This window comes from Rhincodon typus, chromosome 25 (assembly GCF_021869965.1).
Source record: "Rhincodon typus isolate 14 chromosome 25, sRhiTyp1.1, whole genome shotgun sequence".
Lineage (NCBI taxonomy): Eukaryota > Metazoa > Chordata > Chondrichthyes > Orectolobiformes > Rhincodontidae > Rhincodon > Rhincodon typus.
The window spans coordinates 43,612,200-43,625,152 of NC_063356.1; the positions used below are offsets into that span (position 1 = coordinate 43,612,200).

Below are 12,953 nucleotides of genomic sequence, written 5' to 3' on the forward strand. Positions count from 1 at the left end.
CAAATTTCAAAGAATTATGTACCTGAACCTCTACAGGGGTTTCACAACACTACCCAAGGCCCTACCATTAATTGTATTAGTCCTGCTTTTGTTGATTATTGCAAAAGCTTCAGTCACATCTTTTGTACTTTGATGTGCTGAGCTCTTCTATCATTGAGGATGGGGATATTTGTGAAGCTCCCTCTTCCACTGAGTTGTTAAATTATCCACATCCATTCCTGACTGGCTGTGGCAGGACTGTCGAGCTTAGATCTGATCCCTTAGTTGTGGGATCGCTTAGCTCTGTCTATCACTTGCTGCAAGTATTTAAAGAATTACTGCATGGTTTACAACAGACATTTCTTAAAGGAACAAAAGCTGAAAAGTAAAAGCCAGTCAACAGCAACTAATAAAGGAAATGAAAGAAAAGTAAAAAAACAGTGGATGCTGAAGATCTGAAACAAAAACAGAAAAACAAAAACAGGTCTGGCAACATCTGTGGAGAGAAAGCAGAGTTAACATTTCAGATCTTGTGACCCTTTCTTCAAAACTGATAGTCACTAGTAAAGGTGATATATATGCTGAAAGAGGGGGAACCACTGTCCCTTGACATTCAACCATCACTGCCTCACTATCGCTGTCCTGGGGACTACCATTGACCAGAAACTCAATGGGATTCACCATATAAACGTAATGGCTACAAAAGCAGGTCAGGGACTAGGATGTGGTCTGGAAAGGAGTAGGCTGATATGTGGAAACAGAGCCGAGAGAGAGAGAAAGAGAAAGACAGTTGGACAGACAAAGGGATAACGGTAAACCAGGGAAGGAGGAAGGCTGATAATAGAGATCACACATTGGTGAAAATTGAACCCAGGTCCCTGGCACTGTGAGACAACAGTACTAACCCATAGCTCAGAGGTTAGCACTGTTATCTCACAGCACCTGGGCCCCAGGTTCAATTCCACCCTCGGGTGACTGTGTGGAGTTTGCACATTCTCCCTGTGTCTCTGTGGGTTTCCTCTGTTTTCCTACCACAGTCCAAAGATGTGCAGGCTAGGTGGACTGGCCATGCTAAATTACCCATAGTGTTCAGGGATGTGTTGGTTAGGTACATTAGCCATGGGAAATGCAGCATTGCAGTGATGGGATAGGGGGATGGGTCTGGGTGGGATGCTCTTCAGAGGGTTGGTGTGGACTCAGGCCAAATGGTCTGTTTCCACACTGTAGGGATTCCTTGGCAAATGATTTAATGGCTGTGCTGAAAAAATGTAATGACGGTGTGTGCAGGTGAATTAAGAACATGGAATGAGTTGCTCAGGTTTGAAAATTATTGAGATCTAAAGACTGCAGAATCCCAAGCAGAAAATGCCCTTCTTCTAAGCTTACGTTGAGCCTCACTGTAGCAACTGGAAGCTCAGAGTCATTTTTGTTCTGTCCATGTACCTTGGCCGACTTTTTGAGGATGTTGCAGTGCTCCAGTGAAGCTCAGCATAAGCTGGAAGAACAGCATCATATTTTCTGCTTGGGAACCATGCAACCTTCAGGACTTAATTTCTAATTCACTAATTTTGGAATCTGAACCCCACATTCCATGTCCTTGACCCACCCCCACACCCCAGGCCTGTCATCACACAGGCTGCTTTCAACACAGCCAATCCATTTTCAGCAACTTATGGTCCCCACTATCAGCTATCCTTCTTACCATTTGGTTTACTGTTATTCATCCCTTTGCCGAACTGTCTTTCTCTCTTTCTGGACTCAATCTACACCTAGCTGCCTTCTACCCACACCCTGTCTTCAGCATATATATCTTTTCCTAGCTACTATAAGTTCTGAAGAAGGGTCACTGGACTCAAAATGTTAACTCCGCAAAGGAAATGAAAGATTACATCAGTAGATCAAAGGAGGCACATCAAGTTGCCAAAAGAATAGTAAGTGTAACGATTAGTAACATTTTATAATTCAGCAAAGGAGGACCAAGAACCTGATGAAGAAGTGAGAATGCCATGTGAATGTTTGTATGCAACAAACATTAGAGCTTCTGTAGTTATGTAAAGGAGAAACATTAGCAAAGACAACTGTGGGTTTATTACAGGTAGAGACAGGAGGATTTATGATGGGAAAATTGTAGAGAATTGAGTAACTGCTTTGTGTCTGTCTTCAAGGAGGAAGATGTAAGAAATACCCCAGAAATTATAGATCAAAGGAACTAGTGGGAATGAGGAACTGAAATAACTCAGTATTAATAAACATGTAGCATGGAAGAAATTTAAGAGGCTAAAAGTTGAGAACTCCCAAGGACCCCTCTGCATCCAGATGTTGAAAGAGGTGGTGACAGAGATAATTGATGCATTAGTGTTATCTTATAGAAACCATAGTTTTGAAATGGTACCTGCAGTTTAATAACATGCAAAATGACTCTATTATTTAAGAAAAGGAAGAGGATGCCAGTGGGGACCTACAGATTTCTATTTACCTTATCCATGCCTGTCATGATTTTATAAACCTCTATAAAGTCACCCTTCAGCCTCTGACACTCCAGGGAAAATAGCCCCAGCCTATTCAGCCTGTCCCTATAGATCAAGCCCTCCAACCCCGGCAACATCCTTGTAAATCTTTTCTGAACCCATTCAAGTTTCACAACACCCTTCCTATAGCAGGAAGACCAGAATTGCATGCAGTATTCCAAAAGTGACCTAATCAATGTTCCGTACAGCCGCAACATGACCTCCCAACTCCTATACTCAATGCACTGACTAATAAAGGCAAGCATACCAAATGCCTTCTTCACTATCCTAAATAACTGTGACGCCACTTTCAAGGAACAATGAACCTGCATTCCAAGGTCTCTTTGTTCAGCAACGCTCCCCAGAACCTTACCGTTAAGTGCCCTGATTTAACTTTCCAAAATACAGCACCTCACATTTATCTAAATTAAACTCCATCTGCCACTCCTCGGCCCATTGACTCATCTGATCAAGATCCTGTTGTACTCTGAGTTAATGTCAAAATTGATTTATGAAAGGGAGGTCAATTAGGTTTAGAGTGTTTTGAGCATGTTACTGGAAGAGTAGATCCCTTCCAACTCCATTTTGATTTAGCCCCTCCCCTCAGCTTTGATGATTTGCATTAGCCTGACAGGGCTTTGCATGGAAGTTGGAAACATTGGCTGATTTACTGCTGGTGCTTTAAAAATGATTTTAAAAAATCTACAGGTGATTTGGTGATGAGGGGCAAAAAAACATTCAGTAGTCAATAAGATTACTTCTGGAAATATTAAAAAACTAGCAGAGCAGATGTTGGGGGAGGTCCCAGCAACTCTTTCTCTAGTACATTGATAACATCATTTGGTGTTGCTTCCCTCTCTTCGGAATTGGAAAATTTTTATCAATTTCACTTCCAATTTCCACCGTTCACCTGGTCCATCTTTGACTCTTCTGTTTCCTTCCTTGACATCTGTTTCCATTTCTGGGGATAGACTGGCCACCAATATCCACTATAAACCTATCAACCCCCACTGTTACATTGACTGTACATCCTTAAACCTTGTATCGTGTAAAGACTGTATTCCATTCTCCCAGTTATTTTGTTGTAACAACGACACCACCTTCTGCAGGGGAGCCTCAGAAATGTCCACCTTTTTGCTCAACCGAGGATTCCTTGCCACCATGGTTGACAGGGCCCTTAGTGTCCAAACCATTTTCCACGCTTCTTCCTTTACCACTTTTCCTCACTTGTACATCAACGATGGGAATCCCCCTCGTTTTCACTTACCATGCCGCTAGATCCACATCCAAAATATCTTAACAGCCTCTATTTCCACCACCTCCAGCGGAATGCCACCACTAGACACACATTATTGTCCACTGCTCTATCATTCCACAACGATTGTTCCCTCTGGGAGACCATAGTTAACTGCTTCTCCATTCCCAATACTCCCACAACATCTTCCCATGCATTCGCAGAATGTGCAATATTTGTCTGTTCACCACCTTCATCTTCACTATCCAAAGCCTCAGACAGACCTTCCAGGTGAAGCAGCAGTTTACCTGCACATCGTTCAATCCAGTCTATTGTATTCACTGCTCACAACACGGTCTCTACTTTGGGGAGATGAAACATAGACTGGGCGACTACTTTGAGGAACACCTATGCTCTGTGCATAAAAATGATCCTGACCTTCCATTTGCCTGCCACTTTTACACACTACCATGTTCCCCAGCAAACCTTCAAGAGCAAATGGGTGAACTACAAAAATTGTTTATTTCTGTCTGGCACAAGAATTCAGAGAGAACAGTGGCAAACCATGGCTTACAAGGGAAGTTAGAGAGAGCATTAGGTGCTAAAAAAGAGGCACCTAAATTAACAAGAAAAAAGTCTTGAGATTTGAGAACAGTTTAGAAGTCAAGGGAAGACCAAGGGGTTGATTAAGAAAGGGAAAAGAGAATGAGTAAGCTTGCAGGGAAAAGAAGAACTGAGTAAAAGTTTCTATAGCCTTGTAAAGAGGAAAAGATTGGCAGAAACTAATGTAGGTCCCTTATAATCAAAAACAGGGTAATTTATGATGGGAAACAAAAAAAATGGCTGACTAAATTCATAGACCCTTCAGAAAGAAGGGTCTAGGCCTGAAACATCAGCTTTCCTCTGATGCTGCTTGGCCTGCTGTGTTCATCCAGCTCTACACCTTGTTTTCGCAGATTGTCCAGCATCTGCAGTTCCTACTATCTCTGAGTAAATTCATACTTTGCTTCTGCCTTCACAAAGGAGAACATGAATAATGGACCAGAAGTGATGGGGAACATTTGGTGAGCGGGAGGAACTGAAGTAAATCTGTTTTAGTAGATAAATGATATTGGAGAAATGAATACGATGGAATGCTGATAAATCCCAAGGGCCTGAAAATCTACAAACGAGTGCACTTAAGGAAATAGCCCTCGAAATAGGGAATGCATTGGCGGTTATCTTAAAGATTCTTTAGACTCTGGAATAGTTCCTACAGACCAGAGAGGAGTTAATAGAACCCCATTATTTGGAAAGGGAGGTAGAGAATACAGGAAAATTTAGAACAGCAAGTCTGATGTCGATAGTGGGGAAGATGTTAGAGTCCATTATCAACAATTTTATAACAGAGCACTTGGAAAACAGTGGTCCAATCAGACACAGCATGGATTTACAAAAGGGAAATCAGACTTGACGAATCTACTGGAATTCTTTGAGGATGCCAATGGATGTAGTTTATTTGGACTTTCAGAAGGCTTTCACCAGTCCCACTTTAAAAAATGAATGCGCAAAATTAAAATCGCATGGGATTGAGGATGTTGTATTGAGATGGAGAGAGAACAGGTTGGCTGCCAGAAAACAGAGTAGGAATAAATGGGTCCTTTTCCGAATGGCAGGCAGCGACTAGTGGGTACCATAGGGATTGGTACTAGGATCCCAGTTATTCACAATATATGTTCATGATTTAGATGAGGGAATTAAATGTAAGATCTCAAAGTTTGCAGATGACACAAAGCTGGTGCAAGAGGAGCTGCAAGGAAGATGCAGGAATGTTGCAGTGTGATTTGGCCTGGCTGAATGAATGGGGAAATGCAGTATAATGTGAGGTTTATACAGTTTGGTAGCAAAAATAGGAAGGCAGATTATTATTTAAATGTCTCTAAATTTGAGGGAGGGGAATGTTTAATGACCCAGGTGTCCTCATACATCAGTTGTTGCAAATAAGCATGCAGATGCAGCAGACAGCAAACAGTATGTTGGCCTTCATAGCGAGAGAATTCAAGTCCAGCAATAAGGCTGTCTTGCTGCAGTTATACAGGACATTGATGAGGCCACACCTGGAACATTGTGTGCAGTTTTGGCCTCCTTATCTGAGGATGGATTCCATTGCTATTGAGGGAATGCAGTAAAGTTCACAAAATTGATTCCTAGGATAGCAGGACTGATATTTGAGGGGAGACTGAGATGATTAGAATGATATTCATTGGCGTTTAGAAAGATGACGAGGGATCTGAGACTTGTAGGACTAAACAGGTTAGATGCAGGACGGAAGTTCCCGATTGTCAAGAGTCCGGAACAAAGGGTCATTGGTTCACACCTTGTCCCTAAGTGTTTTGAGATGAGGAGGAATTTCTTCACCCAGAGAATGATGAACCTGTGGAATTCAGTGTCACAGAAAGTAGTTGAAATGTTCTTGTGGCTAAAGTGATCAAGGGACATGGTTAGGGTTGGCGGGGGGGTGGGGGTAGGCGGAGGAAGAAATGGCAGGATTAGGGTACTAAGCTCAATGATCAGCTATGATCATACCGAATGGTGGAGCAGACTCGGGGGAGTCAAATGCACTACACTCCTGCTCCTAACTTCTACATTTCTATTTTTGTCTCAGTCTGCTGCAGTGCTCCACCGATACTCCATGCACAGAGGAAAAGCAATGCCTCATCTGCTTGGGGACCTTACAGCCTTCAGGAGTTTGGTAACAAATTGAATTTGATAATTTTAGAGCTTGAACACCTCCCACGTGTAACCCTTCATGACATGTAATGTTTTCAGCATAGCCAACCCATTTTCATCCACTCATAGTTTTCATTCTCACCTGTCTAGATTTTGTTCTTCCCGGGGTTACTACCTCATTTCTTTGCCAGTTTTTCCCCCCGTCTGGGCCACCTCTCCATTTATTCCTCCTCAATCCACATTGAGCCTAAATACTACCTTTTCTGACCTGCTAATCAGTTTTGAAGAAGGGTCACTGAACTTAATGTTTTCTCTCCCCAGCTGTTGGTAGATCTGAATTTCCCCCAGCAATTTGTTTTGTATTTCAAATCTCCAAAATCCATAGTTCTTTGTTTTAGTATGCACGAATAAATGGGTCACGCACAGGTTCGCAGGCTGTGAGGGAACTGCAAAGATCAGTCCTCAAGCTCCAACGGTTCACAATCTAAATCAATAATTTGGATGTCAGGGCAAGATGTAATATTTCCAAGTCTGCAGATGACAAAGCTAGGTGGGAATATGTTGAGGATGATGCAGTGAAGCAGGTTGATAGAACATAAGAAAAAGGTTCGCAATACTTTAGTTTTCACTGGAACTGTTCCAAAATCTTTCCAGTTTGGGCATATCAAAATTTGTGCAGCTTCATTTATGTTGCCAACCTGACAATGTGTTGACATCCATTGGAAACTGGTCCTGTTGTAACATCAAATATTTTTTGTACCACAAAGCAGCTTAACCAACTGATTATTGCTCGCAACAGTTTTATCTGGCCTACACAGTGTTAGCAAAGCCAGGTCTAAAGGCCATCTATAGCAGCACTCAGATGCCACTACTCATCTAGCAGCCAGATCAGATTTGTGTTACAGATTCCAAACTGGGTTTCATACTCATTCCTGGTAGTTTGATTTTTTGGGGGGGGGGGCACGGGGTGTCAAAGAAGAGAACTGACAACTCACCAATTTGGCCAATGAGCAGAGAGACAAATCAACACAAGCTCAGAGTTGGACAAGAACTGTTTATCAGCAAGGGAAGTGAAACAGAAAGTGAAGTGGGGATAGACATTAATGCATAATGTATCTTGTGGCTACATTCTATGAATAAAGCAATCTTTATTTACACCAGCACTTGGTATTTACTTTTATTTAGAAAGAACAGAAAATTACAGTTAAGCATGGAATAAAATCAAGAGTTACACTAAAAGGCAAAATTAGGTGAGAACCATCTGTTCACAAAACAAACAAGATTTCTGCAAAAACAAATTAATTTTCCATTATATTCAGTTGCTCCAAGTGAACAAGCTGGTGCATTGCAAGACCTATCATACAACATTTCTTTGAATCATTCCTGTAGCATAAGACCTCAGATTCTTTGAGTTATAACACTTTCTGCAGAAACAATTAAGCCTAAGAAAAGGGGCAAGGGAAAGAGAAATGCTTTGGTTAATTTTATGATTCTTATCAGTTATTAAATATGAGGAGACACAAGGCTGTGGCTGGGTTTGTGATGTTAGAAGTGCAGTTTCATCACTAACAACTAATCAAAGTGAACCCTATGCTGTCCTCATATATAAAGGGAGAGATTCACCACCCTTGTATCCCCATCTAAACAATTCAGGGCACAGGCTCATTGCACACACGGTTTACAAAACACTGACAGGAATCCAGTCATAATACTTACTTGGCAACTGTTCAATGTCATATCAAGACAACAACCCATTGTAAATGTACCATGGACATTGTACTCATGTTAATTTCTTGCAAAGTTTGGACCTTTTCACTGATATGAACTGGCTGTGTGCCCAGCATGTAGATTGTATTAAGATGTTAATTCACATTATAACAGAAAATCTTAAAGACCTAAGACAAATCAAGTTATTTAAAACTTCAGAGTTTCAGGTTAATGCAATAGCTTGTACTATTAATCAGCCACAGTCCTGTACGATTCACAGTACATGCTCAAAAAAAGCTCAAAAAGTATATGCTTTGCAAATGCACATTCAAAATAATTTCATGAGAAAATATAGCCATCTTGTTTAAACTCTGAAGGTACTTACTGGAAAAGTTAAACCTGTTTGGATCAACGTCCACAGGGAAATCCAGAAGAACAACAAACTTGTGTTCTCCACAGTTACTGTATGATAGTCATGAGGCAATTACATCATTTTCTAGTGAAACCAAAACTCACTGGTATCAAAAAAGTATGGCATGTTTAGATCAGAGATACAATGTAATTTTGCTTCTGGCTGTTGCCAGTTTTCCTTGTCCTGATACATGGGCACAACAGCAGGTATATGGCAAATCTCCTAATGAGCATAGGTGCGTGCAAAAATAGGTTAACTTTATTGCATCTTTCCTCTATACTGTAGCCTACAAGCAAAGATCTGTGCTGGTATAGGCATAAACCCACAGCTTCTTCTGACAGTGTTAATACTCTAGACCTGTCAGCTTCAGCACCAATGCCGTTGAAAACAAAATGTTAGCTGTGAAAAGAACCACAGGTGGCAATGTCCTTGTATACAGCAACAAGTCCAGACAACTGACATAAGAACTGATCACACTTCATTAGCAAAACAAGTGTGAAGTATTCTGGAGGTAAGCAAGCACCAAGTTACTCATGCCAGCTTGTAGGAGTTGTGCATTGTTGCCCATGTAATGACGGTGAGAAGCAATGTTGAAGCTTTCACTGATTAAATACTTGAACCCTTTTTAGCTGCTACCTCTTCCTATCATTGGCTGGAAAGCCTGGCGTTGCCCTGGAATGTCACTGCAGGCTTCAGCTTGTCATCACATATCTTCATACCAGACCAGCAAGTGTCAGAGACACAGCACTGAGATCTGCACACTGCCTTCAAATAGATAGTCAAACACCATTAGGGTTTATTATATCCATCTGACAAGTTAGGTCTTACAGGCTTATTTTTATGTTCAGATGGATAAAATCTTCCTTACCACAAACTCTCACATCATGGAGGGTCACTTTTTAAATACAGGAATACTAGCATCTCACACACAGTAAAGTTCCTTCATTCAAGCACAGTGACGTGAAGAATGATTCTACAAGATTTGGGATAAGCAGATGGAGAGCCAGGTTATTATAAATGTCTGCTCAGTGTCCACTGGCAGCTAGTTATTGTCCAAGGTTCAGTGATACTTAGCCACAAAAAAAAAATCAGTACAACCACAAACACTGGTTGAAGGGGTTAAAATACAAATCTACTTCCAAGGAATGAGAATATTTGATTTATTTGAAGAATTCCCCAAAAGTTAAGATTGCTCAGTGCAGGCTCTTCTGTGAACGTAATGAATTCACTCTTTTAATGGCAGAACTAACTTCAAAACAGAAAAGTGCTTCGGCTCTGATCGCTAGTTAGCAAGATGTAGACAGACGTTGAGAGCAACAAATCTATCAGGCAGGGAGAACGATTACAGGATCCTCCAGACAACAATTTTTGAAACTTAAAGCATTATTTTTCTGAAAATGGACAGCCTAGATTGTGGAAAACATAGCAATAAAGCACAGTGGAAAAAGTAAACTTGTTACAAAGATTCTGCTCCTTAAAGTGCCAATTCAGCCCAAATTAGGCCCTTCCCTTCAATCACTCACCCGTGTCCAGTTGAAGCAGTTAACAGCAGCACCTCAAAGACAATTTACTGGTGAATTTGGGACGTACATTACAAACAATGCATTGCAAAATCTATTCAATCCTCAGGTATAACAGACGTTTGTACCTCACTCGCATCCTTTAAATTTCAAGTTGACCCTGTTAAGGCTGTACAAGTTAAAACCAGATTTTTGTAGCTCTTGTTCCTACAGCCCAATTACCTCATAGTTGCTGTCAGTTTCCAGCTTGGCACAAAATCTCTTTCTGCAGTTCTCACCTGCAATATGGCTTATCTGATTTTTCCGAGATATAGTTAGGTTCCAGGAAAGCAATTAAGCTCATTTCCAAAGCACGAGCATTATACCAGGCCTGTGGACAGTCAACAGTTCATCAGACCACAAAAGGCCTGAAGAAAAGACAACACAACAGTGCATCTCATGTTTGTTCAGGTCCATACAAAGGAGATACACATTGTGTTTGTTTCCGAGCTGCCAATGTTACAGGGAGACATGTATGCAGTAGCAAGTCAGTCCTTCCCATCACAGATTAGGAGTGTTAGGCTTAATTCAGAAACTGAGGCTGAAATAAAACAAAATAGTGCACACAATGATTGAATGATAAATTAATAACTTGTTCACTTTTTCTCCCAATTCCATATTTTTCTATGTACATTCCCTCAATCATGTGCTGCAGTCTCTCTCATCAAGCACAATGGTTAAGTCATTTGTGATGGTTCTGTTCCTGCGAGTTGGCTGGTGGGAAGGAAGGGGGGCTGATTTTGAAGATGTTAATGTGAAGGTGGGAAGCGATCTGATTGCAAACACCCACTGAGTAACGGATTAAGTCAAAGAGAGACCAGACCTGTGGGCCAAAGCAGAGAAAGAAAAAGTGAGTGAGAAATCAAAAGCAGTGGTTCCATAGTCACTGGACATAATGCTTGACCACTCTCCAGACGGCTGAAAGCAAGGATCCTCATCCATACAAGTACAAGTGCGCATCTACAATCTTGCAACACTTAAAAAGAGGCTGAGTACAGAGGAGTATTGCACAACAATATGCCGTAAAAGAACAATTATCAAGGAACATCCCATCACCAGGTGCAATGTCTATTCAACAACCCCATAGGAAAATGTCCCCATCTGACCTTCAATACCATCAGCCACATCAGCAGTGCAGAGCTGCAGGCAGGATATTAGAGGGCCTCTATCATAGCTTAACCTAAGGCATGCTCATTACTAGTTTCTGTCAGACTAGAGGCTGCATTTTCATGGAGCTGCTGGCTGTGTTGTGTCTTTAAGAAGGTGCAGTCAACAGAAAACTTGCTCAGGGGCTCACTGTTCAATTCTAGCTCAACAACTGCTGAAGTAAATGGTCTTTGTTGTCAGACCAGCTGGTCATCGCCAGGCACTGTCCAATCAACCATCAACCCTATCCCATTTCCGAATGAGACTGCAGGAAGACCCAATGCCTTAGGTGGAGTTGTGCTGGGGACTTTGATCAATATGCTCCAGGCTCTTTATTTCTCTTGTAGTTTAATGTTTCCCTATTTTATATTGGTATCAATTTAGTATATATTAATCAAGGGCAATTATTGTTATGTTTTATGGGGAAGGGGCAGGGAACAGACTCAATGGATCAAATGGTTTCCTCTGTGCTGTATTGTTCTATGACTGCTTCAAATGCAGAATGAGATGCTTTGCCAAGTTAGGGTCAGTCTGACGGATGGCAGTATCATGAGTTCTATTATCCATAGCACTAGTTGTTGGTTGTTCTAGTGGCACATGCTGGATGGTGACGCTGCCTGTCACTCAATTAAGATGATGTGACTGTACAATAAGGGAAGAAAAGCCTAAGGCATTCTGGGATCTACTAATTTGCAGTAGCATGGAAATTCGAAACACCCTTCACAGCATCCTGAATATTCCTTATATTAGACATCCTCAAATCATGAATCCCTATTCTTTGAATGAAAGTAAGCATCGGCCAAACCGCTTAGTGGGCCTGTGAGAGAAGTATATGGGCCCAGATTCAACACACAAATCAAAATCAAATCCAGATCTTCAGGTCACAGTGGTAAGCACAGTTTTAAAGTTTAAGTCAGAATCTGGCTGTCTATAACTGAAGGAATGCTTACGAGATATCCCACTGACAGATTCCCGACTCAATGCTCATTGGTTCTCCTATTCTCTCCAAATGACCCTCACCATGATGACTTTTCACAACTTTGCTTTGGATGATCCTTTTCTCAAACTTCACATTTGAGTCCCAGACAGCACAGTCCCTCCAAATCATAGCCTTGATAATATTTTTCTCAAGATGTCTACTCATTCCTATGCTGTGCAATGGCATGTGTCATTGCTATCTGAGCTCTAACAACCAGGACAACACCATATCACAAGATCACCAGACAGACTTCAATAGCAAACTTTATATCCACTGTGGAAAATTGCAAGAGGGATGAAAATCGAGTTAAACCCGACAAATCAGTGGTACCGATTTGAATCTGTAGCCAGTTTAGACGCATCTGAAAGTGAGAAACACTGATTTAGGCAAGAGGCTCTGCTCACTTACCAAAGCAATCCAGAGCACCAAGTACTCGTTTATAAAACTGTTGAAGTACTGGTCCAAGAAGAGGAGCCCCGGCCCAACGAAAGCTGTGTCCTGCAAGTGCATCTCACTTTTTGTCATATGAGCTACCTGAAATCAGAAACGAGAATCTATTCACTGGATCTGCAGCAGCTTTAAAATAACATGCTGGTCCAACACTGGTAGTGCAATATTATGAGATTAATAACATGTATTTGCACTGAGGCATTCATTATCTTGACTGGTCTGAGACACCACTGTACAAAATAAAATTTGTACGCAGGAAGCTGTCACAATG

General features: G+C 41.3%; 1 protein-coding gene across 1 annotated transcript in view; it reads right to left on the bottom strand.

Moving 5' to 3' along the window:
* Nucleotides 1-7,591: 7,591 nt before the first annotated feature.
* LOC109937061 (choline/ethanolaminephosphotransferase 1) overlaps nucleotides 7,592-12,953 on the bottom strand; it is a 35,660-nt gene continuing 30,298 nt past the window's right edge. The window contains exons 7-8 of the mRNA XM_020535677.2: nucleotides 12,641-12,766; nucleotides 7,592-10,930 (exon numbers count right to left, since the gene is read on the bottom strand). Of these exons, the coding sequence (XP_020391266.1) occupies nucleotides 10,790-10,930; nucleotides 12,641-12,766 (267 nt within the window). The 3' untranslated portion in view covers nucleotides 7,592-10,789. The remainder of the gene's footprint in view (nucleotides 10,931-12,640; nucleotides 12,767-12,953) is intronic.